This window comes from Pelodiscus sinensis, chromosome 13 (assembly GCF_049634645.1).
Source record: "Pelodiscus sinensis isolate JC-2024 chromosome 13, ASM4963464v1, whole genome shotgun sequence".
Taxonomy (NCBI): domain Eukaryota; kingdom Metazoa; phylum Chordata; order Testudines; family Trionychidae; genus Pelodiscus; species Pelodiscus sinensis.
This window is the reverse complement of record NC_134723.1, coordinates 13,964,211-13,988,516: the sequence shown is the minus strand read 5'-3', so window position 1 is coordinate 13,988,516 and position 24,306 is coordinate 13,964,211. Positions and strand designations below refer to the sequence as shown.

General features: G+C 40.4%; 1 protein-coding gene across 5 annotated transcripts in view; it reads left to right on the top strand.

The window, feature by feature from the left end:
* Positions 1–21,750, top strand: part of DACH2 (dachshund family transcription factor 2) — a 673,528-nt gene extending 651,778 nt beyond the window's left edge. Inside the window, exons 11-13 of one of the 5 annotated variants that reach the window (XM_006115313.3) lie at positions 30–173; positions 6,954–7,019; positions 20,908–21,750. In XM_006115313.3, the coding sequence (XP_006115375.2) occupies positions 30–173; positions 6,954–7,019; positions 20,908–20,945 (248 nt within the window). In that variant the 3' untranslated portion in view covers positions 20,946–21,750. Of the gene's footprint in view, positions 1–29; positions 174–5,438; positions 5,534–6,953; positions 7,020–12,953; positions 13,983–20,907 lie in introns of those variants that run through there. The other 4 variants (XM_014569659.3, XM_014569658.3, XM_075940744.1 and 1 more) reach the window with 4 other exon arrangements.
* Positions 21,751–24,306: the final 2,556 nt, after the last annotated feature.

Below are 24,306 nucleotides of genomic sequence, written 5' to 3'. Positions count from 1 at the left end.
TAACTCTTTGTACTATATTTACTTTTCAGCAACAATTCAAAAGCGCTTGAAGAAAGAAAAAAAAGCAAAGAGAAAATTGCAGGAAGCCCTGGAGTTTGAATCAAAGAGAAGAGAGCAAGTGGAACAGGCACTTAAACAGGCCACGTCAGGCGATGGTCTCAGGATGTTAAATGGTAATGTTTTAGTGGGACTTTGATAATTAAGTTAAAATTAAGTTATTGATTCTAATTAGCTGAAAAATACAAGATAGCAGTAGAGATGCAAAAAACAAAATCTATTTTTTTTAAATATGAGACTTGTCCAGAAATAATTTAAAAAACAAATTTAAGTCAAGTGCTCAGAATCATGAATAAACAAGAGAAAAATGTGTCTAGATTTAGAAAAAGAGAGAGGGGGGCAGACATACAAATAATGCAAGAGTGAAAAGAAATACGATTCATTATTATTGTAGAAGCCTGTTACAGAAATGTCTGGGACTGTGTGAAACTTGTTGGTTTCAGTTTGCATGAGGTTCTGTGACTTTTCCATCTGTGCAAGTTCATCTTCATATCTATTGAGTTTCATTCTAAAAGTTCATCTTGTTCAGTCTCAGGGCTTATTAAGCTTTCTACACTGTGTAAATCTTTGTGACTGCTTAGGAGTCACAGCCATCTTAATTATTATAAAGCAAAACCACACAACTTAGTTACCAGAAATGTGTGAATAACCAATGAGTACAAGTTCTATCAAGTTCTATTAAAAATACTGAATCTAAAGAGATCTGAACAAAAATTAGCAATTGTATTTCCATATTGGAAACTGAAACTAACTAGTTTTCACTTGTTTTTCTAGTTCTGAGCAAAAGGTTTATTCGGTCAGTTTACTGATGACAATGTTGGATTAAGCTGGCTCTTGATAGAACCCAAGCAAGATCCATTTGCTTGATTTTTTTTCAGAGTTATCAAGGATCTGCAGCTCCCATTGACTTCACTATAATTTGTAGATGCTCAACATTTCTGAAAATCGTGTCAGGGTTGCTAATACTGCAGTAATTTTTTCTGCATACAATTAAATTTACAATTATTTGTACTTCTTTAGACATTTAGGGTATGTCTACACTACTACCCTAGTTCGAAGTAGGGTGGTTAATGTAGGCAACCGAAGTTGCAAATGAAGCCCGGGATTTGAATATCCTGGGCTTCATTTGCATATTGCCGGGCGCCGCCATTTTTAAATGTCCGCTAGTTCGGACTCCGTGCCCGCGGCTACACGCGGCACGGACTAGGTAGTTCGGATTAGGCTTCCTATTCCGAACTACCGTTACTCCTCGTGGAACGAGGTGTACCAGTAGTTCGGAATAGGAAGCCTAATCCGAACTACCTAGTCCGTGCCGCATGTAGCCGCGGGCACGGAGTCCGAACTAGCGGACATTTAAAAATGGCGGCGCCCGGCAAGATGCAAATGAAGCCCAGGATATTCAAATCCCGGGCTTCATTTGCAACTTCGGTTGCCTACATTAACCACCCTAGTTCGAACTAGAGTGGTAGTGTAGACATACCCTTAGATACTACTTCAATTTCAAGCACAATCGGATAGATGTCTATTTGTTCACACCTGCAGAAACACACATGTTGGTATTTAGATATTCATCTGATTTCACCAACAAAGCAGGTAGCTTGCTAGCACCTAACACCACAATTTAAAAGGGGCCAGTGTAGACGTAGCCCTATAGTCTAGCCGTACCCTCACTGGGTTGAGACAGGAGGTGTGGGCTCTGGGGTAGGAATGAGGGATTTGAGTATGGGAAAGGGTGAGACGTGCAAACTCTGGGAAGGAATGTGGATGCAGGAGGATGTGTAGAAGGGGATGCTGGCTCAGGGAGGGGGCTCCAGGCTGGGGAGTGTTGGGGTCAGGTGGAGGGTTGGGGTGCTGAGCAAGCTTGTGGATGTGATGGTGCAGGAGTTTGGGTTGGGGTGTGTGAGGGTCTCGGGGCAGGGAGGTTGGGAGTATGATGGGCTCAGGACACCGATTTGCAGTGTGTGAATGGTGCAAGTGTGTTGTGGCAGAAGACTGAGGATGTGGGGGTGCAGGTGTTTGGGGATGTGAGAGGCTCAGGACAGGAGGTTCCAGTGTATGATAGGCTCAGAATTGGGGGCGGGGTGGGGAGTACAGGAGTGTTATGATGCTGTGGCCAGATGAGGGGTTGGCCCCAATTGGGGGCTTGTTGGCCAGGCTTCATTTCAAAATAAAATATTATGTCAAACTCAAAAGATTTCAGCATTGTCTTTATTTATGAGATGGGTGGGGGAACTTGTTTTGAGTCAGGGGTCACTGACCCACACAAAAGTTAGTTGGGGCCACACAAGTGAGATACAAAAACACAACCCCTTCAAACCCCTCAAGCCTCACTAATGTGGCTCCAACTGTGCTGGTGCGGGCAGGGCACCGGGTGCTGTGGCAGGGGACAGAATGCTGGGGCAGGGAGCAATGTGCTTGGGCAGGGTGCCAATGGGTGCCGAAGCAGGGGTCAGGGTGCTGGTTGGTGCTGGGGCTGGTGACAGGGTACTTGTGGGTGTTTGGGCGGGGACAGGGACCGGTGCCTGGGGATCCTGCACCTGTGTGCCAAGGCTCAGGAAGTGCATGGGGTGCTCCCCTGTCCCCCAAACAGCGGTGTAGTACCTGAAACACCGATCCGTCACTTTCTTCCCCTGCTGCCTTCATTCACGGGGGGAGGAGACTTCAGAAAAGCAGACTTCAATTCTCTCAGAGACTTGACGGGCAGAATCCCTTGGGATGCTAACATGAAGGGGAAAGGAGCCCAGGAGAGCTGGCAGTATTTTAAAGAAGCCTTATTGAAGGCACGGAAAGAAATCATTCCAATGCGTAGCAAGAGAAACAAATATGGTAGGAGACCAGATTGGCTTACCGGGGAAATCCTTGGTGAACTTAAGCACAGAAAGGGAGCTTACAAAAAGTGGAAACTTGGATAGATGACTAGGGAGGGGTATAAATGTATAGCTCAAGAATGCAGGGGAAGGGAGAAGCGCAATTGGAATTGCGACTCGCAAGGGATGTGAAGGATAACAAGAAAGGTTTCTACGGGCATGTTAGCAAGAAGAAGGTGATCAGAAAGGTTGTGGGGCCCCTACTGGATGAGGGTGGTAACCTAGTGACAGATGATGTGGGGAAAGCTGAAGTATTTAATGTTTTCTTTGCCTCGGTCTTCACGGACAAGGTCAGCTCCCAGACTAATGCGCTAAGGGAAGCAATATGGGACGAAGGTGGACAGTCCTTGGTGGGGAAAAAACAGGTTAGGAACTATTTAAAAAAGCTAAACGTACAAAAATCCATAGGTCCAGACTTAATACATCTGAGGGTACTGAGGGAGTTGGCAAATGTCATTGAAGAGCCTTTGGCTATTATCTTTGAAAAGTCGTGGCGATCGGGAGAGATCCCAGATGATTCGAAAAAGGGAAATGTAGTGCCCATCTTTAAGAAAAGGAAGAAGGACGATCCAGGGAACTATAGGCCGGTCAGTCTTACCTCAGTCCCAAGAAAAGTCATAGAGGGGATCCTCAGGGAATCTATTTTGAAGCACTTGGAAGAGGGGAAGGTGATCAGGAATAGTCAGTATGGATTCATGAAGGGCAAGTCGTGCCTGACCAATCTGATTAGCTTCTATGATGAGGTAACTGGCTCTGTGGATAAGGGAAAGTCAGTGGATGTGATATACCTTGACTTTAGCGAGGCTTTTGATACGGTCTCCCACAATATTCTTGCCAGCAAGTTAAGGGAATGTGGATTGGATAAATAGACGGTAAGATGGCTGGAAGGTCGGGCCCAGTGAGCCGTGATCAACGACTCGATGTCAGGATGGTGGCTGGTTTCTAGCGGAGTGCCTAAAGGTTCGGTTGTGGGACCAGTTTTGTTCAAAATCTTTATTAATGACCTGAATGAGGGGATGGATTGCACCCTCAGCAAGTTTGCGGATGACACAAAGCTGGGGGGAGAGGTAGATACGCTTAAGGGCAGAGATAGGGTACAGAATGACTTAGACAAATTGGAGGATTGGGCCACAAGAAATCTGATGAGGTTCAACAAGGACAAGTGTAGAGTCCTGCACTTGGGACGAAATAATCCCAAGCTTATTACAGGCTGGGGACCAACTGGCTAAGTAGCAGTTCTACGGAAAAGGACCTGGGGATTCCAGTGGATGAGAGGCTGGATATGAGTCAACAGTGTTCCCTTGTAGCTAAGAAGGCTAATGGCATATTAGGTTGCATTAAGACGAGCATTGCCAGTAGATCCAGAGATTTGATTATTCCTCTTTATTCCGCTCTGGTGAGGCCACATCTGGAGTGTTATGTACAGTTCTGGGACCCCAATTACAGGAACATTATGGATGCATTGGAGAGGGTCCAGCGGAAGGCTACTGAAATGATTAGGGGGCTGGATCATATGACCTACGAGGAGAGGCTGAGGGAGTTGGGTCTATTTAGTCTGCAGAGGAAAACAGTGAGGGAGGATTTGAAAGCAGCCTTCAGTTTCCTTAAGGGAGGTTCGAGACAGGCTGGAGAGAGGCTGTTCACAGTAGTGATGGATGGTGGAACAAGGAGCAATGGTCTCAAGTTGCGGTGGGAGAGGTCCAGGTTGGATATTAGGAAAAACTATTTCACTAGGAGGGTGATGAGGCACTGGAGTGGGTTACCTAGGGAAGTAGTGGAGTCTCCATCCCTAGAGGTGTTTATGTCTCAGTTTGACAAAGCCGTGGCTGGGTTGATTTAATTGGGATTGGTCCTGCCTTGGGCAGGGGGCTGGACTTGATGATCTCCTGAGGTCTCTTCCAGCTCTATGGTTCTATGATTCTAGGTGGGGAGTGGGAGTCCTGGAGCGTGCCAGCTCCAACTGCTCAGGCAGCACGCGCATTGCTCCTCTGCTCCCCACGGCAGCGCGTGCTGTCTGAGCAGTTGGAGCTGGCGCAGTCCTGGACTCCCACTCCCTCCCCAGTCCTTCCACTGTGCACAGGAAGGCAGCATGGGAAGAAAGTCCCCAGCGCGCAATGGACCTGTGTTTTTGGTACTGTGCCAGCTGTTTGGGGAGGAGGGAAGAGCAGCCCATGCACTTCTGGGACTTCGTGCGAAGCTGCAGAACTTCCCCTTCATCCTGACAGGAAGCCTGCACTACCTCCATTATCCCTGGAGTAGCAGCAGTGTGGGGTTCATTTTGGGGGTTGGGGGCCCCCAAAAGCTTCGCGATAGACTGGCTGGTGAACATGTCTGTAATAAATATTAGTGTTAGTTATAGATGATTTTGTTGTTCATGAACATGCAGCATATATTTTAAAAGACTAATAAAACCCTTTAGAATTATGTGCTAAATGCCCCAGATAATTAGGAAATAAGGACATTCATGTTTTTGCTAGTGTAAAACACAGCTTTTGTCCTTATTTATTCCTTCAGATCCAGTGATTCTCTCTCCCTCTCTCTCTGATGCACCAGCATGCACTCTGCTGGTGGCATTGAATACACACAAGTGCTAGTATGGGTAAGGCAAAACCCATTTGGTTAAAGTAATTTGTGATTTTTTGGTAAATATTATTCTATATATACATGATACAAATATTAAAACCTTGCAACACTATAAAAGTATGGAATTTTCCTTCTTCTTAGACCTGCACTGGTCCCTAGTGAGGGTTTAGTGATGGTTGTGATGTGACTAGTTGAGTGCATGCTGGTCCAAACAAGTACTGGCAAATCTGGATGTCAGAAACATAAGGAGGAAAAAATAAAGGTAAGTTTTAAACTAGCAGAGGAGTTGTTGAAGGCACTAAGCACAAAATTCTGAAGCTGTATGACTTTTAAAACTATATTTACAGGTCCTTTTTAAAAGGGCTCTGCCAAAGTTTCTAAGGCTCCATCTACACTGTCAGGTTTTTGCGGAAGAGGAAATGAAATGAAGCACTCATTAGCATTTCTTGCACTCTCATTTGCATATTCTCTTCTAATCCTTTCTGTGGAAGAGGTTTTTGTGGAAAAAAACGCAATGTAGATAGAGCCATTTTGCGTAAAAAAAACCCTTTTGTGCACAAACCCTTGTTCCTTGAGGGATAAGGGTTCTTGTGCAAAAGAGGTTTTTTGTGCAAAATGGCCCTGTCTACACTGCGTTTTTTTCCGCAAAAAGGATTGGGAGAGAATATGCAAATGAGAACGCAAGAAATGCTAACGAGCACTTCATTTGCATTTCCTTTTCCGCAAAAATGATGCCAGGTAGATGTAGCCCATGTGTTGTATTATAAATGGAAAGCAGATGTTTCCACGGGAAAGGGGTGAATTCAAATCACGTACTCCTCATGTTCATACATGATGGCATTTAGTGGTATAGTGGCATCTGTTATCCCAACACTCTTGAATGTTTGAGCTCCAGAGCACACACAAACACAGCCTACAAAGACATTAGCAGCATTAAACTATGGTGCAGATGTGTGTGTGTGTGTTACATTGTTGGAACATCTCTTCTAACTTGGGAAGCAGAGTGTAATCAGTTTGGTGGGAATTTCTTTTCAGAGATTTGGAAGTGCTTCACATTTCAATTATTAAATATATATAATTTTGCTTTGGGAGGTAAAGCATTCTTAGAAAACACTTGGAAATAAATCTTGTACAATTTCTCTCTCTGTGTGTGTGTGTGTGTGTGTGTGTGTGTGTGTGTAAACAAAGAGGAGGTTAGCACATGCTTGAGAAAAATATTTTAAAACTATAAATATATATATATACACTAGTAGTCATTTTTAGAGGAATATTTTAAAAACATGATTGTGACAGAATTAGAATAAGGAGGTAACAGTGTACAGAGGCTTCAAAACATATTTGACACGGCTAGTGTAAGTTAAAGATCCTCCTAGTTTGTAATAAGTTTTTTCTAATGCTGCATCAAGGAAGGGCAAAGACATTAATCTTAAGTGTCACATATTTCAGATGCTGGAATCCCAGACATGGAAATAGAACACAATGGAACTCAACATGACAGTGCAGCAATGCAAGGTGCAGTATGCATTTATAGTATTCCAGAGAAATGAGATTCAATGTAGCATTAGCTTGGTCTAAGTTTTAATGCCTAATATCATTAAATCTAGAAATGTCTGATGACATTAATCTAGAAAACAATTAAAAACTGTGAAGGAATTACATTATTTTTAATAGAGGTTGAACCTCTCCAAACTCTTGGACCACAGATGTTACTGGAGCAGAGAGTCCTGGTGGAAGACCAGAGGCAGGAGGCCTGTGGGGGCTAGGAGGACAGCCAGACTGGCTGCAGGGGGCCAGCAGCTGAGATCCCTGCTGCGGGAGTCCAGCTGAGCTGGCGTCAGCGTGACCAGAATGCCAGCAGGATCCAGTGGAACAGCAGTCTGCCGTGGCAGGGCCAGGAGCCCTGGCACTGGTACTGTGCGCTGCCACAGCAGGGCTGGTGAGGCTGGGAGCTCTGGCAGCAGAGGAGTGGTCTACCGCAGCAGGGCCAGGAGCCCTGGTCGGGGGACCGTGAGCTGGCAGGACCTGTGCTGCCATGACAGGGCTACGAACCCCAGAATTGGGGCAGCAGTCAGCCACAGTGGGTACGGGAGCCCAGGCCGTGGAATAGTGGTCTGCCGAAGCTGGGCTGGGAGCTTCATCAGCAGGACCATGGGCTTCTGTAGTGGTCCGACAGGGCTGGTGGCAGGGCAGGGGACCAAGCTAAGAGGCCAGGCCAGGAGCAGAACCTGGCTGGGGGACCCATGGCAGGGATGCCAGAAATTATCTCCCCAGGCCCAGCAAAATCCCTTGTTTGGGACCGCTCAGGTCCCAAGAGTGCTGGACCAGGGAGATCCAACCTGTATAGTATGAGAAAAATCTCATGCTTCACTGCCAAACTGGCACATATGTAGGTTTAATCCATACCCTGATGTCCTTTCGATTTGTCATGCCTTTTAGACTTGTCAGGCTTTTCAGATATTTTTCATCCCACTATTTATTCACAAGTCAAATTCAGAGGGTTTTGAGTGTGTATATTATGTACAGAAATGTATATGCCCTGCATATATTTAAAATCATCATTAGAAGTGCACGGATAGCTAATCACAAATGCCAAAATGATTACCAAGAAAAGTGTCTATACGTATTTTATACGTACACCAAGGGCTTGACAAATCACTGAATCTACTTGCCCGGGGCAAGTAGATTTCAGCTGGTCGCCCTGTTCACCAGCGGCATGCATATGTGCAATGCGGGTCTTACGCATGCGCAGTGCAGGGCTGGCAAGTAGGTTTTGCTGCCGTTTGTCAAGCCCTGAGTACACCCATATGTGTTCGTACACATGGTCTTCTTCTCCTGGTATGTCTACACTGTATATGTCAATTCTGCTCAAGCTAACATGTTAAAAATAACATATGGAAGTTGTAGCATTGTCTAGAATGCAGTGTAGACATATCCTCAGCTTCTCTCTTCTACCCTCACCAATCTGTTTCTGAACCCATGGCATATTTCTGATAGAAAGGTCACTCCTTGTTGAATTTGAAGTCCATGTTGCAAAGGACAGAAATTCTAGAGCTTTTCAAATAAAAGGTTACCCAAACTGGCAAAACAATGAATGTTTTCCTAATCTTGGTCTTGAAAATGGCTTAATGACCTTGGATAAAATTTTCTCAGACACGCACAATGAGGAAAATATTCAGCATGGAAAATTTCCTCCCAAAATTTGGCAAATGTACAAGCAGTCTTTTGGGGGTATTCTAATGGAAGTTGTCATTCGATCTTAAAAATAGCCAGTGCTCTCAGTTCTGCATGTATTTCTAAAAGGGTTTCATTGACATTTTGGTTGCTAGTTTTGTATTTCTAATGATAATTTCAGTAACCTACTATAAATGGAGGACAATAATAATTAGTATTTTGCTGTAAGTTATTGAAATTTAGAAGTTAGATAAAAATATCAGCAGAAATTAACAAATAGTTGGAATTTTCCCACTAAATTTGGAAAACGAAAAGTATACTTAAATCTTGCTTACAAAGCCCCAAAGTACTACACTGACATTATTGTTGTTCATACAGCATGAACCAAAGGTATGCCTTAATCCTATCAGGAAAGAAAGTGAATTTCCATATTTAATTGAAGAAAAAGAAAACATTTTCAAATGGGAGTTGCAAATACACTTTGGACCATGCCCTAAGTGATTGAGAGAGGGAGGCTAAGATGTTCCGGGGTTTGGTTGAGCATATTCTAGTTTAGTGCTCCCCTATAAATATAAAAATGACTGCATAAAACAGGACACCGTATATTTTAGTTTTAAATCTATCAGAAGCTGTTTACTGGGCAAATCATTGTCTTCATCTGATTTTGTTCAAGTTAATGTTCTCTTATTAATCACAACTGGTCTACAAAATTATGTAAATTTCCATTCTGCATAAACATGCTGGTTGACACTGATGAAGCTAAATGTCCTGCTAGAATTGTTTTGGAATTTTGCAAATGCAAAATGCAAGTCCAATCTTTGTGTGGGTTGGTGCACTCAATGTCCAGTATTAACAGTACCACAAAATCACAATTTCTGCTATAACAGAAGGTTAGGTACAAAAAATGTTTTCTTTCCTTCATGCTGAGAAATAAGAATAGAAATATTATCAGGACTCATCTTAAAAATAGTATATCACCAGTAACAAATGACTGCCATAGAGCCTTTCCAGGCAGTTCTGTTCATACTTAAAACTGCTGTGAGCTAAGACAGTACTTGCACAAGAACACAATAAGCTTGAAACATGGCTATTATGAAGTGTTCTCTAGCTAATTCAGTATTAAGCTTTGTTTTGGCTTTCACTGCAATTCTGCTATGTAGCATTGTGTCCCATATCCTTTTATACTATGTTGATATGGTATTATCTTTTCCATTTTCTTTTGATTACACTTTTTCAAAACTTGGCAGCTAAAATTGCCCTTTAGCCTTTAACAATTTGAATATAACCAATCTCCATCAGTATCTTCATTTGCTTGTTTTTTTTTGTGGGGATAACAATTCTGTGAATCCCTAATACAAAGCTGTTTCCAAAAAATATCTGCAGTTCATAGCAAAAAGCTCTGGCATCAGTGAAGACCTTTCTTTTTCTATTGCCAGTAGCTCTGCTGGACATAAATCTATCATTCACACAGTGCCTTTCATTTGAAATTCAATTAGTTCCACAGCCAATATCGCCTTAAGATGTTTTAAAAGAGAATTACAAAAATATTGTATGACTACTTGTCACAGTAATTAAGTCATATTGTATTTTATGCTCATTTCTTAAAATGATTTTATTAATACAAGCTGTTCATGTACTAGGATTTTGATATGTATTATAAATCTTTTCAGTTTAGTTGGTTCTTTTTAACTGATCTGAAATTTTGTCCCTATAGCACTACCACATGTCTAACATCCATATTATACTGCAATCCTCCTAAATGTGGTCTATCAGTTGAGTATAGCGTAAGCTGGGTAAATACTTTCAGCTGACAAAATAAAAAATGAATAGGCATTGTTGTGATTATGTCCACTAGGTAGTCGAATGGTGAAGGAAACGGTGAAGCATGCACACAAGTATTATTCCATTCCTCTTTCCATAACTTACTTGTGGGCCAAAAAGATATCACATAAACATTTTTATCAACCAAGCTCCGTTTCACATAAAATAAACATGCTAGGTGTCATTAAGTGCACCTTCAGATCAATGATTTTTGCAAATGACATTCAAGTACCATTTGAGTGGTGCATTTTTGCTGATAAAAGCAAATTAAATTAGCACAACTACAAGTGTGCTGATAAAAACTAAAACTGAACAGCAGCACCATTAGCTAACAAAGTAATATTTTCCCTTTACTGCTTTCTGCCATTTAGTTATTATCCTATTGGAAATCTAATTATAATCCTTTTACTCCCTAGTCAAACTTCACAATTTTTGCAAGCTTAGCACTGACAAGTGATTTCATTACATTTGATTGCCCGCACCCAGATTGACTTAACTTCACTCAGAGACCTAAAAGCCCTCTCAGTTTCTCAGATTCCCTGTTTGCACATTACAGCAACAGCTCCTTTAATTAATTAGCATGAACAGCAGTAACATGAACTGCTGAACAGAAAATAACATCATTTTATGATCGCAAGGAGACTTCTCCTTTTGCGTGTTTATACCTTAGTAAACTTTTGTATGACTATTTTATTGTTGGAGGATATTGATACAATAATCAAAGCACATTATCTTATTTTTTATAAACAGATAATAATTTAATACCAGATGAACCAATACAAAAAATGAAAGCCCTATATTTTAGTAAACAGAAGACACTATTGGGAAACTGACTTCCATAAGTAAAAAAGTCTGAGAAATACACCATAAAGTACAAGGGCAAAGTGACACAATGCTGCTGCAATTTTTGTTTTTGAAAAGCCAGGAACATATTTAATGATGACTATCAATAAGCATCCATAACTTTTTTGCTTCTTTACACATTTGGCAAAGATAAAAGACTATTTAACTTTAGAATGTATTTTGTTGTCTATTATTTATTATAAATCTGCTGGAACCCAGTATTTGCTTTTTAGTATCTCAATGTACCAAAGCCAATTGTAAAAGTCAGCCTCTGTGACAAAAAGAAATGAGCCCAATTTAGTCACCACTTTGTCACTGTACCAAATTCTGCCTCCAGGTGCACTTTATAAATCACACTGAAACAAGTTGCCGTCAGTGGTGGTTGAGGGTACTTAGCATATCATACTAAAAGAGTTCAGCACCTTGCGAGCCTGAGTCCCAATGTCCTAATCCCTCTGAAGTCACAGCTTCAGTAAGAACAGGCCAAGGCCCTGTGACATTGTCAGGGTGAGGATGGGGAGCAGGGAGGAGGGAAGGGAATCAGATCTGGCATTTTAAGACTAGCATCTTACCTTTGGATGTAATAGAGCCCTGTTATTTCTCCCACTGCCCAGAAGGCTCTCATCAGGGTATGTCTACACTACCCCGCTAGTTCGAACTAGCGGGGTAATGTAGGCATACTGCACTTGCAAATGAAGCCTGGGATTTGAATTTCCCGGACTTCATTTGCATAAGCGGGGAGCCGCCATTTTTAAAACCCCGCTGGTTCGAACCCCGTGCAGCGCGGCTACACGGGGCTCGAACTAGGTAGTTCGGACTAGGATTCCTATTCCGAACTACCGGTACACCTCGTTCCACCTTTGCCAAATGTGTAAAGAAGCAAAAAAGTTCCACGAGGTGTACCGGTAGTTCGAACTAGCGGGGTAGTGTAGACATACCCTCAAATACCTTCCTTTTTGTATCCTGTGTCCCCTCCTCCACCCAAACCTTATTTTCTCTCACTTATATGTATTCTGCCTTGTCTCATTTATGTCTGTTTCCATAAAGCACTCTTCTCATGCTGGTTGCATTGGTAGTTTCTGCAGGGTTCCTTAAACTGTGAGTAGAATTTTAAAAAATAGTGTATCATATTGTTTGTGTTAAACAGAACTTTTTGTTTTGAGAGACCCCTACATAGTGATACATTCTCTAATAAAATATTCCCTTTCTGTTCTATTAAATAAGTCGAAGCTACTTCCCCCATTCCAAGAGCTCCTTTTTAAAAGTCAATGGATCCACATTTGATTTCACCTTTTGTTATCATGGAGGAGTAAGGATTCCACTGGTTAATAGGTACTACTTAATTTTCTAATGTTGCAAGAATAATAATTCTGAATAAAATACTGTAATGGTTGCAACAAAAACATTAGCCTATACTTGATATAAGGATAGCAAAAGTTATATGCATCTTTTGAGACTTCTAAACCAAAGCAGCTTGTTTGCTAGTCACACGCTAGGTGCTCAGTAATATGAAACATTTTCGGTTGCAGGTGAAAGAATTGGGATTGGTTTGCTTTGTGTGGGGATTGATTTCTTTTTTGTTTTCTTTTGTTTTTATTTACGGAAAACTAGGAAAAGAAAATGAATTTTTCCAGCAGAAAAGCTTCTCCATCCATTATATTCTATGTATCCATTATTGGTTCTTAGGAAGAAGATGTGAACATTTTAATCAGAGATAAAGCTTTAGTAGGCTTGAATCTTATCTCAGCACTAACTACAATACTGTTTCACTATGTATTCACCTGGGCGTTTGCAACCAACATCTGCATATCTTGTATTTAGTGTATGATAGACTTGCCCTTCTCTTCTGTAACACATTAAAAAAAATCTCATTTTATATTCAGGTTACCAGCTCTCTCCTGTACAAACCACAATAGGAAAGGGACATCTCCTATGTTAACAAGAAAAATGGAATAAAAAAAACTGTGGAGAAAAGTGTTTGACTTAGAGTGATTCTGTGCTTGTTTGCTTCCTCATTTTTCTTAAAGGAGCACTGTCACAAGTAGGAGGCTGAAAATATCAGACTTTGTACAGTAGCTTATAGGTTGGGGGAGAAGGACCAAAAGAAATGGGTTTGAAGGAAAAAAAGAGGGATAAATTAAGTATAAAATGTGACTATATATGATAATTGTAATTACTGCCTCCCAATTTTGTCGTGTTTAATATAAATTAAGCCTTCAAAAACACTGAACAATTATGTTGTGGGAAAAAAAAGAGGTATATATACCTTGAAATAACTACTTTGTCAGGAAAGAAAACATAATCCTACAGGAAAATTACAATAGGATTTCGGTCACATAGGAACTGAGCAATTTTTACTTAGTTATACATTGCAGGAGCTGGGGAGAAGCTTTCTAAAGGTCTTGCTTATTAAACTAGTCATGCATTTCACTGTAGGTTGTAAAACAGTATAACATACACAGGGGGCTCATAAGCATTTTTTAGTGGTAGGGAATATCATTTATGCACTTTTTATATTGTCACTATTGCCCCTAGAGAATGAGATTAAGCTTTAAACTACTGTTAATCTGCAGTTTTGCTCACCTTTGTGTAATTTCATTTTTAATAGAATGAAGCCCACATAAATGAATATTTGATTAAGGGATTAAACCTACTAAAAGAATACATTTATTGCACACAGATTTATTCAAATCTTAACTGTATAATACTATAAAATGCTATAAAAAGAGTATGTCTATTGCAGTCAGCTGAACCCTGGCAGGAAAGAGTTACTGAATATTCTTTGGTACTATGAATTTTTGTATTCTATTGCCTTTCTGCTAAAAACTGCATCAAAAATGTTTTTTAAAACTTTAAATTTCTTGGAGATTTGATTGTATGAAATTAGAGAATGTCATATAGCAGGGGTCAGCTAATACTGGCCCAACAGGGTTAGCTCCTGGTGGGCCCCCATCACTATATTTCCCTGCACAGCCACTACCGTTTACCGCAAATCACAATTCACAGCCAATAGGAGCCGTGGGAAGAGGTGTCCCGATCTGTGCCACTTCCCACTGCTCCCATTGTCAAGGAGCAGCAAGCCACAGCCAAAAGGAGTCACAATCACCTGTACCTGTGGCTGTGCAGGTAAGTATAGTGGAGGTGTCTCACCAGGGGCTAACCCTGGAAAACCACCACCACGTTACTGCCTGCCCCTGCCATATAATCAAATTCAGTAGCACAACTATTAATACAGAATTGTTTCTGATGTCTGAACAGTGATCTTGAAATAGGAAATATTTAAATTTCTCATTACTTGTAGAAAGTCTGAGGGAAGGCATGTTAGTCTATAACTTTTAAAAACAAGGAATAGTTCTGACACACCTTAGAAACTAACAATGATATATAGGCTCATGAGTTTTCATGGGTAGAACCCACTTCATCAGACAAGTTAGAGTGGAAATAAATTCCAAGCTCTATATAACAGGAAATGAAGTTACCTGTCAATTGTAGGACCCATGTTAATGAAGCTAATTAAGTGGGGTTGCATGTTGCATGTCCTATTCATAGCTTTTGATCTGAAAATGCGAATATCAAAGGCTGGGGAAATTGGCTTTGTAGCACGTTAACCAGTTAATATCTTTATTCAAGCCCAGGGTGACAGTGTCAGATTTGTAAATAAATTCCAGTTCAACAGCCTCTCTCTGTAAATATCCAGGTAGGTTAAAATGTTCCCCTACAGGATTATGTGCGTTTCCATTTCTGATGTCTGATCTGTGTCCATTTATCTTTTGTTGCAGTTGGCCAATATACATAGTAGAGGGTCATTGCTAGTACTTGATGGCATATATCACATTAGAGGATGTGTTATATGAGCTCCTGATGTTGTGGCTGATATAGTTAGGTCCTGTGAAGGTGTGGCTTGTATAGATATGTGAACAAAGTTGGTAACAGGGTTTGTTGCAGGAGTAGGCTCCTGGGTAAGTGTATCTGAGCTGTGGTGTGTGGCTGCTGGTCAGTATTTGCTTCAGGTTGAAGGTCTGTCTGTAGGTGAGGATTGGCCAGAGGGATCATTTTCCAGGACAGGTTGTAGTTTGTCAATGATGAGCTAGAGAGGTTTAAGCTGGGGGACTGTAGGAGAGGCCCAGTGATGTTCTGTTATTTTCCTTCTTGAATCTGTCTTGAAGTAGGTAACTTCTGAGTACTTGTCTGGCTCTATGGCTGTGTCTAGATTGGCATGATTTTCTGGAAATGCTTTTTACGGAAAAGTTTTTCCATGAAAAGCATTTTTGGAACAGAGCATCTAGATTGGCATGGACGCTGTACCGCAAAAGCACTTTTTGCGGAAAAACGTCCGTGCCAATCTAGACACGCTTTTCCGCAAAAAAGCCCCGATCGCCATTTTTGCGATCGTGGCTTTTTTGTGGAAAACAAATCTGAGCTGTCTACACTGGTTTTGCCTGAACGGGAGCAGAATAGTATTTCCACAAGAAGCACTGATTTCTTACAGTAGGAAGTCATTGTTTTTGCAGAAATTCAAGCGGCCAGTGTAGACAGCTGTCAAGTTTTTCTGGAAAAGCGGCCGATTTTCTGGAAAAACTGGCCAGTCTAGACACAGCCTATCTGTTTCCACACTTCTCCAGGTGGGTATTAAAGTCTTGTAGGTAGATTGGAGGAAATCTGGTTGTATTTTAGGGCATGGCTGCAGACAATGGATTGTGTGATGTGCCCTGGATGGAAGCTAGAGGCGTGTAGATAAGAACAGTAGTCAGTAGTTTTCCAGTAAAGAGTGGTGTTTGTGACCATCACTTATTTGTACTGTAGTGTCAAGGCAGTGGATCTCTTGTGTAGCCCGATGCAGGCTGAGGTTTCTAGTGGGGTGGAAATTGTTGGAGAATTCCAGAAGGGAACATTTTAACCTACCTGGCCACTCAGTCATGGATTTAAAAGTAGCCATTATTCTACAAAGGAATTCCACTGCTATTTAACAGATTGGAAAACTAAAGGCTTTAGTATTTAGTAGAGAATTTAATGGAAAAATTTAAATAGCAAGTCAGTGGCAGCATTAAAATCCGGACTACTAAACAATATTACCCCATGGAAATTTCTTACACATTGCCACTCTCCATTTTAAATATTTATAATAGCAGCATTGACATTAGTCAAGAATAAAATCAAGAAATACACTGCATTTACCATCCACAGAAATAGATCTCAACAAGTGCTTTAGGCAGAACACCTTAAACCAGTTCATAGAATTATAGAACCATAGAGCTGGAAGAGACTTCAAAACTCCAGCCCCCTGCTCTAAGCAGGACCAATCCTAACTAAATAAACTCAGCTAGGGCTTTGTCAAGCCGAGACTTAAACACCTCTAGGGATAGAGACTCCACTACTTTTCTAGGTAACCCATTCCAATGCTTCTCCACTCTCCTAGTGAAATAGGTTTTCCTAATATCCAACCTGGACCTCTCCCACCACAACTTGAGACCATTGCTCCTTGTTCTGCCATCTGTCTCTACTGAGAACAGCCTTTCTCCATCCTCTTTGGAACCTCTCTTCAGGAAGTTGAAGGCTGCTATCAAATCCCCCCTCACTCTTCGCTTCTCAAGACTAAACAGACCCAACTCCCTCAGCCTCTCCTTGTAGGTCATATGCTCCAGCCACCTAATCATTTTGGTTGCCCTCTGCTGGACCCTCTCCAATGTGTCCACATCCTTTTTGTAGTGGGGGGGCCCAGAACTGGACACAATACTCCAGATGTGGCCTCACCAAAGTCGAATAAAGGGGAATAATGACATCTCTGGATCTGCTGGCAATGCTCCTCTTAATGCACCCTAATATGCCATTAGCCTTCTTGGCTACAAGGGCACACTGTTGACTCATATCCAGCTTCTCATCCACTGTAACTGCCAGGTCCTTTTCTGCAGAACTACTACTTAGCTGGTTGGTCCCCAGCCTGTAACAATGCTTGGGATTCTTCGTCCTTGTTGAACCTCATCAGATTTCTTGTGGCCCAGACCTCCAATGTGTCTAAGTCATTCTTGACTGTATCTCTGCCATCCACCGTATCTGCCTCTCCCCCTAGCATAGTGTCATCCGCAAACTTGCTGGGGGTGCAATCCATCCCCTCATCCAGGTCATTAATAAAGATATTGAACAAAACCGGTCCTATAACCGAACCTTGGGGCACTCCGCTAGAAACCGACCGCCATCCTGACATCGAGCCCTTGATCACTACCCGCTGGGCCCGGCCTTCTAGCCATCTTTCTACCCATCTTACCGTCCATTTATCCAATCCACATTCCCTTAACTTGCTGTCAAGAATATTATGGGAGACCATATCAAAAGCCTTGCTAAAGTCAAGGTTTATCACATGTTACATGAAATTATTCTTGATGAGCAGTAGTTGGTGCTACATAATCCCTGAGATGTCCTACAGAAAAGCAATTTTTTCTAGTTAAATGTGTCTGGATTAAGCAAAGTGCCTTTTATTACAAGATCTATCAGGGTGAAATTTAACACAAAGGCCTGTGTTTCACATAAAAGCCACTGAAACCACAAAATAATGTTTGTGTATAACTCCTGTACTAGCCCTTTGAATGGGGTGAATTCATGTACTGCATGATCAGGTAAGTTAGTAATGCTAGGTAATACATACTGGCTGATTATTTGGAGTGCTTTTATACACAGCCTTTCCCATTCCCTATGTGTAAGGCTGCATCTACACTGCAGCGCTATTTCAAGATAACAGAGTATCCCAAAATAGCAATCCTGCATGTTCATAGGAAGCACCTTATTTCAGGCTCGCTATTCTGACATCCCTGTAAATCTCATTCTATGTCGAGTAACGAATGTTTCGGAATAGCACTTTATTTCTTAAACTAGTTCCAATTTTGCAAATGTTTTGTACATTTGAAAAATAGATACACATGGATGAAAATTTTTTGCTGTGAATCGTTCAGCTGGTTCTCCTCACTTAGATGCAAATTGCAGATCTTATTTCAATGGTATTTCAGAATAGTTTATTTCGTCATTTGGTGTTGTGCAGTTAGGTGTGTCATGCATATAAGTCAGTGAACATTCTTAGTGGAATTTACATGATGCCTATTTGCATCATTAGGCACCAACATACTCTTGAAAATCTTGGCTCCTGTGGACTAGGAAGGAAGCAACTTCCTTGCAGAGTACGGAGTTTTTGTGTTAATGAAATAGGTCTCCCATATGAAAGCATATAGACTATGCACTAAGCCCTTGGGTCTAAATAGGGTCTTCTGAAGGCATTCAAGGACAATCAATATCTGCTATATCAACAGGGCAACATGAGTAACAATCCGTTAGCTAAATGTACAAAACTAAAATACATTACAGGATGCAATGTGAGGAACACTTGTGAATCTGCTTTAAAAAACCATAATATGTACATTTCTGCTGTCCCACTCCCCAAACTTTCTCTTATGAATCTTAAAACACTAAATGTTGTCAATCATAGGTCCCCAAAAGTATTTTTTTCTAACTCCTGCTGAGGTTCCCTGGCTCCTCCTGATCTTCAGTCTTATTTACCTGCAAAGTACATATTAGATCATCTCTGTATGGGGAGTAGGAGCAGTCTTGAAAACATGAAACATTCAATTGCTAATTAGCTACTTCCTGTTCCTAATGAACTCAGCATGTCAGAGTTGGATTAAAATTCAGCTACTGCTCTCCCCTGTTTATGGTTCCAGATGTTTTTGTTTTATCTAGGAGCTTATTTTGACAGCTACTGCTAAATGATAAATCACTCATATTATAACTGAAATGCATTTTGAAATTGAAATGTGGCAAAGTTTGAGGTTGCTCCAAGAATCAGTGTCAGTTAGCAGGTCAATACTAGTTCTTTCCTTATGAGTATTCAGTATTGGCGTATGTAAAATAGCAATGGAATAGATCTTAACATTATACAGAATGCTACTCAAGATTGTCATTTTGCTACCATCTTTAATATCAGAACGAGTAGTTCAATGACTATTGGATAGGAAAATGGATTTATATTACCTTTGGCTTTCTGTGGGTATTTTAACATTTATTTTTCTTTGGGCGTAAAGCTGCTGAACATGACAATCACACATGATAGTCTCTGAACCCACACAAATTGTTTATGATGTGTGTGGGTGGATTTCTCTTTGTTTCCTCAAAAAGAAAGTAATTAGATAAATACTGCATGAAGGGGTGTTCTAAGTAAAACACCATTTTTCTGTGGAACACACACTGATTTATTCCTGTTATCATTTTGATTTTCACTGTAGATTTATTCTTCAGGAGCACTGCTCTGTAGAAGACTTTTGGGTCTTTAATAGCCACATTTTACTCTGCACAGCATAAACTGCATTTTTTTTCTGTGGTAGGCTGAACAATGCATTAAGTACATCATGGTTCTGCCATCTAAAACAAGTTCATTTTTTAAAAGTTTGTGGCGGGAGAAAATCAAAAGAAAAAATGACATTTACTTTTCTAGGATTTTATACCTAAGGAAACAATGACTTTTCTCTCTTTGATGTAAGCATGTTTGGTCTCGCTAGAAGCATACCATGTTCCACAATGTGGCTGCTTTCAGTGGATTTACAAAGCAACCATACTCCTGTAGTGCAAAGATAAGACTATCCTATTTTAATGGGAGGTGCAAAGTAAGTCAGTTAGGAATTAGAGAACAGAAAAATTGTTCTGAAGTCTCTATTTTTTAAAAAATGTACTATATAGAACCAAAATCTGCCTTGCCAGATCCCTTTCACAATAATGTGGAATTTGTCCATGGATATTTAAAGTTAGAACTAACTCTATTCCCTCTTCGGTTTAAAAATTGTCTTCTGGGAATAAAAAATTAGAGATATGATTAATTCCAGCATTTTCAGCTTTGTTCAAGTCATTGGTAGAGGGTATCAGTTTTCAAGGAATGTACAGTCCAATCCAGATATTTACAGCTGCCATGAAGTCAGCTGCCATGGGGAGTCAGACTATGTAGGGAGAAGAGTTCAGTACTCTAGGGTCAGGGCTGGTTTGACTGACAGGAATCATACATGGAATTTTGCAAAAGGGTATGCTGGGGATGGAGTAGAAAGAGCTAAGGATGGGGTAAGTCTGGGGCTACAATGGGGTTGCAGGAGGTACTTTGTGTGAGACTAAAACTAAGTTTGGAAAGGATGGCAACAAGAGGTAATACATGGCATTCGATATTTTAAATATTTAATGTTTGACCTTTGCTCTGTTTATGATGAGAGACTGGGTTACAAATGCTTGCAGTCCCAGCAATCTGGAAGTCTACGACTCATGCCATATATAGGGGTATAGTCAATGCACCAAATAGGTGGATCTGCTTGGATACTAAGCTTATTCCAACTGTGCCATGGACAAGATTCTATCTTGATATCTCCTTACAAGACCCCAATCATCATAATGCAGGGGTGTCTATTTTCAAGGTTACAGATGCTTGATCCAAGGGCTATGTCACTTACAAATCACATAATTTCAACTGCACAGTTGAAGAACTCTGAAAATTTCATTTACAAAGTATATAAATCACTATGTAATCAACTTACTATTTTTTTTTCAGAAAACAGAACATATGTCAAATCTACTATTATGTACTGAAGGAAGCTATTGTTGAAAATATATGATTGCTATTTGAAGACTATGTAGTATGGAAAGGCATCCCTTCCAACCTTTGATGCCTTCAGTACTGTGTGACGAACAGGATTTGTAGCATGAAACTTGAAAGACAATTTCAAGAAATTTACTGTTGCTGCATTGAAAACTGCCGTATTGTCATTAAGATATACTGAGACTTTTTACAAACTTACCATACCAAACCAAGCAACTGATCATTTTTAGGTCCCAGAAGATAGAAAGAAGTTGTAGTATTTTTAAGCACATAAAGGAATTATTCCCCAAAAGAATTAACTTTTTTTTAAAAGAGATAGTGATTACTGTATAGTAATGGCACAATGATTTTATTAAGCTGCAAATGTCCTCACTGGCTTTACGTCATACAAGTCCAGTTTATCACTGAAACTGTTCAACATAGAGCTGTTTCAATTATGTTTATAAATTAAGCTTTGTTTACTGAAGCTGATATACAGTATATTACATTTTAAAGGAAAATGTCTGTACATTTTTAACACAATGATGTAAAAACTGTCCTTTCATTAGACTAATTCAAAAGTGTGAGCTAAACTCTAATAGCTGATGTAATATGAGGATTATAATTGATGCTTTTATGCTCAGTTCAGCTTGGCTTTTGGTCTTTTAAGATAAAAAATGAATATGCAGTAGAGTGTTAGGTAATGGAAACTTTTAAGTATGGTTTCTCTGTACCATATTAAGTTAAAGTACAAATTCTTTGTTAAAATGTTCTTGCTAAGAATACAGTATTAAAAACTTTTGGTTTCACTTTGGAGATTTTTTTTCTGTTGTTTTTTTGGACCTGAAGTTCCACGGTTGTTATGCTTACACAAATTCAATATTTTGCACTGATAAGTGTTTTGAGAAATGAATTAATAAAGGGTGGGCTTGGTATCAAACATTTCTCTTAATTATTTCTCTGTCACAAATTTCATACCTATTTGAAAACTTACCAGAGTCATTCTTTTGCTAAAACGGGTGACTGTAAGATGAATTGGTTAGGTAGAGTCAAAGCTGCGTCGGTTAAGTAGAATTTCTACTCCCTCGTTCACAGGTTATTTATGCAATTATTAGATAAATACCATCTGCATAAGATTATTTTTCAAAAGAACAGTTATGGCTAAGCACTGGCTATGAATAAGTTATTGGTTGCAATGTGCACTATTAATATGCAAGCCCTCAGATGGTATGCCCAGTTCGGTCTTTGCTCAGATGTTGAAAGCATTGTGAAAGGCAAGCTGCTGTACAGCCTTTGCTATGCAGAGAGGCACCTGCTGTTAGGAATGCAATAGAGGTCACTCCAGCAGGTTTTGTAATACTTGTGATGGATTTTGAAGGGAGTTTCACTAAAGATTCTGGCCCCAGTCCTCAGCTGATAAAAATCAGCATAGTTCCATGGACACCACTGCAGCTAAATAGATTTAATTGATTAAACTGATTTCAGCTGGAGTATCGTGTCTAGTTCTGGGTGCTACATTTCAGGAAAGATGTGTACAAATTGGAGAACGTCAAAAGAATAGGCAACAAAAATGATTAAAGGTCTCAAAAACATGACCTATGAAAGAAGATTGAAAGAACAGGGTTAAACTAAGGGGACTAAACAAAAGTCCTGAAAAGAGAAGGCTGAGAAGGAAATTATAACAGCTTTTAAGTACCTAACAGTGTGTTAAAAGGAGGAGAGAAAAATATTATTCCCCTTACCTTAAACTCTGATGATAAGACAAGTTCAATGGGCTTAAATAGCAGCAAGGACGTGTAGGTTGGACATTAGCAAAAAGTTTAAGCACTTAAGCACTGGAAAAAATTGCCTAGGGAGGTTGTGGCATCTCCATCATTGGCAACTTTTAAGATGGGATGGTCAGGGATGGTCACGATGGTTTGGTCTTGCCATGCAGGGGACTGGACTTGATGACTTTGCGAGGTTCTTTCCAGTTCCATGATTTATGGCAGCCCTGGATTTGGATTTCTGACTCTAAATCATCACTGGCACACCAGACATAACATTACTGTGTTGCACCATTTGGCTGCTGATCAAACACTAGGGCTGTGTGTCTACACTGGGCCACTTATTCCGGAAAAGCAGCCGCTTTTCCGGAATAACTTGCCAGCTGTCTATACTGGCCGCTTGCTTTTCCGGAAAAGCAATGACGATCTACTGTAAAATTGTCAGTGTTTTTCTGGAAAAACTATGCTGCTCCCGTTTGGGCAAATGTCCTTTTCCGGAAAAACTATTCCGGAAAAGGGCCAGTGTAGACAGCACAGTAGTCTTTTCCGCAAAAAAGCCCCGATTGCGAAAATGACGATCGGGGCTTTTTTCCGGAAAAGCGCGTCTACATTGGCCACGGATGCTTTTCTGGGAAAAGTTCTTTTTCCGGAAATACTTATAATGGAAAACTGTTCCGTTTTAAGCATTTCCGGAAAAGGGTGCCAGTGTAGACGTAGCCTAGGTTTTTACAAAATGCTCTGTATCCCAATTGCCAGAAAAGGAGCATAGAATACATGTTTCTCACTTAGTTCAACTGGTCAAACGTCAGCTCCCACTCCCTTTACTCACGTGCGTTCAGTGGTATTACAACTTTTACACATGTATATGCATATGCAATTAAGGAAGAAAGAATATGACTGGAAATGGATCATTTCAGAAAAGCAAAAGAGGCGTCATTTTCCTTGAATACAGGCATCGTGAGTGTGAGGGCCAAAATGGAAGGTGGAATGTTATTCTTGTAAAAAGAAGTCACGGGTAAGTGAGTTCTGAATTTGGACCTCTTTATGGCTATGTCTACATTTCATTCCTCTTCCGAGAGAGGAATGCAAATGCAGACAGCCAAAATTGCAAATGAAGTGGGGATTTAAATATGCCGTGCTTCATTTGCATAATCATGTTCTGGCGCTATTGCGAAAAAGTGCTATTTTGAGAGAGAAAACGGGGTTATTTTGAGATAAACTTCATTTTTTGAGGGAAGGGTTTTAAGGGTTATTTTGAGGGAAGGGTTTTATCTCGAAATAACCCTGTTTTTTCTTTTGAAATAGCGCTATTTCGCAATAGCACCATAACACGACTATGCAAATGAAGCGCAGGATATTTAAATCCCCTCTTCATTTGCAATTTCAGGTGTCTGCATTTGCATTCCTCTCAAGAGAGAGAAGAATTAAGAGTAGACATTCCCTATATGAATGTTCATTTAACAACTCAAAATTAGGAGCATTCACAATTAAAGTTAAATGTTCCTTAAATTGTTTTAAACTGTAAGTATTTCCTACTTCCTATGGAAAAAGTACATGTGCTCTGCAATTAAATTAAACAATTAAAAGGTCTTTCATTGGTGTTAAT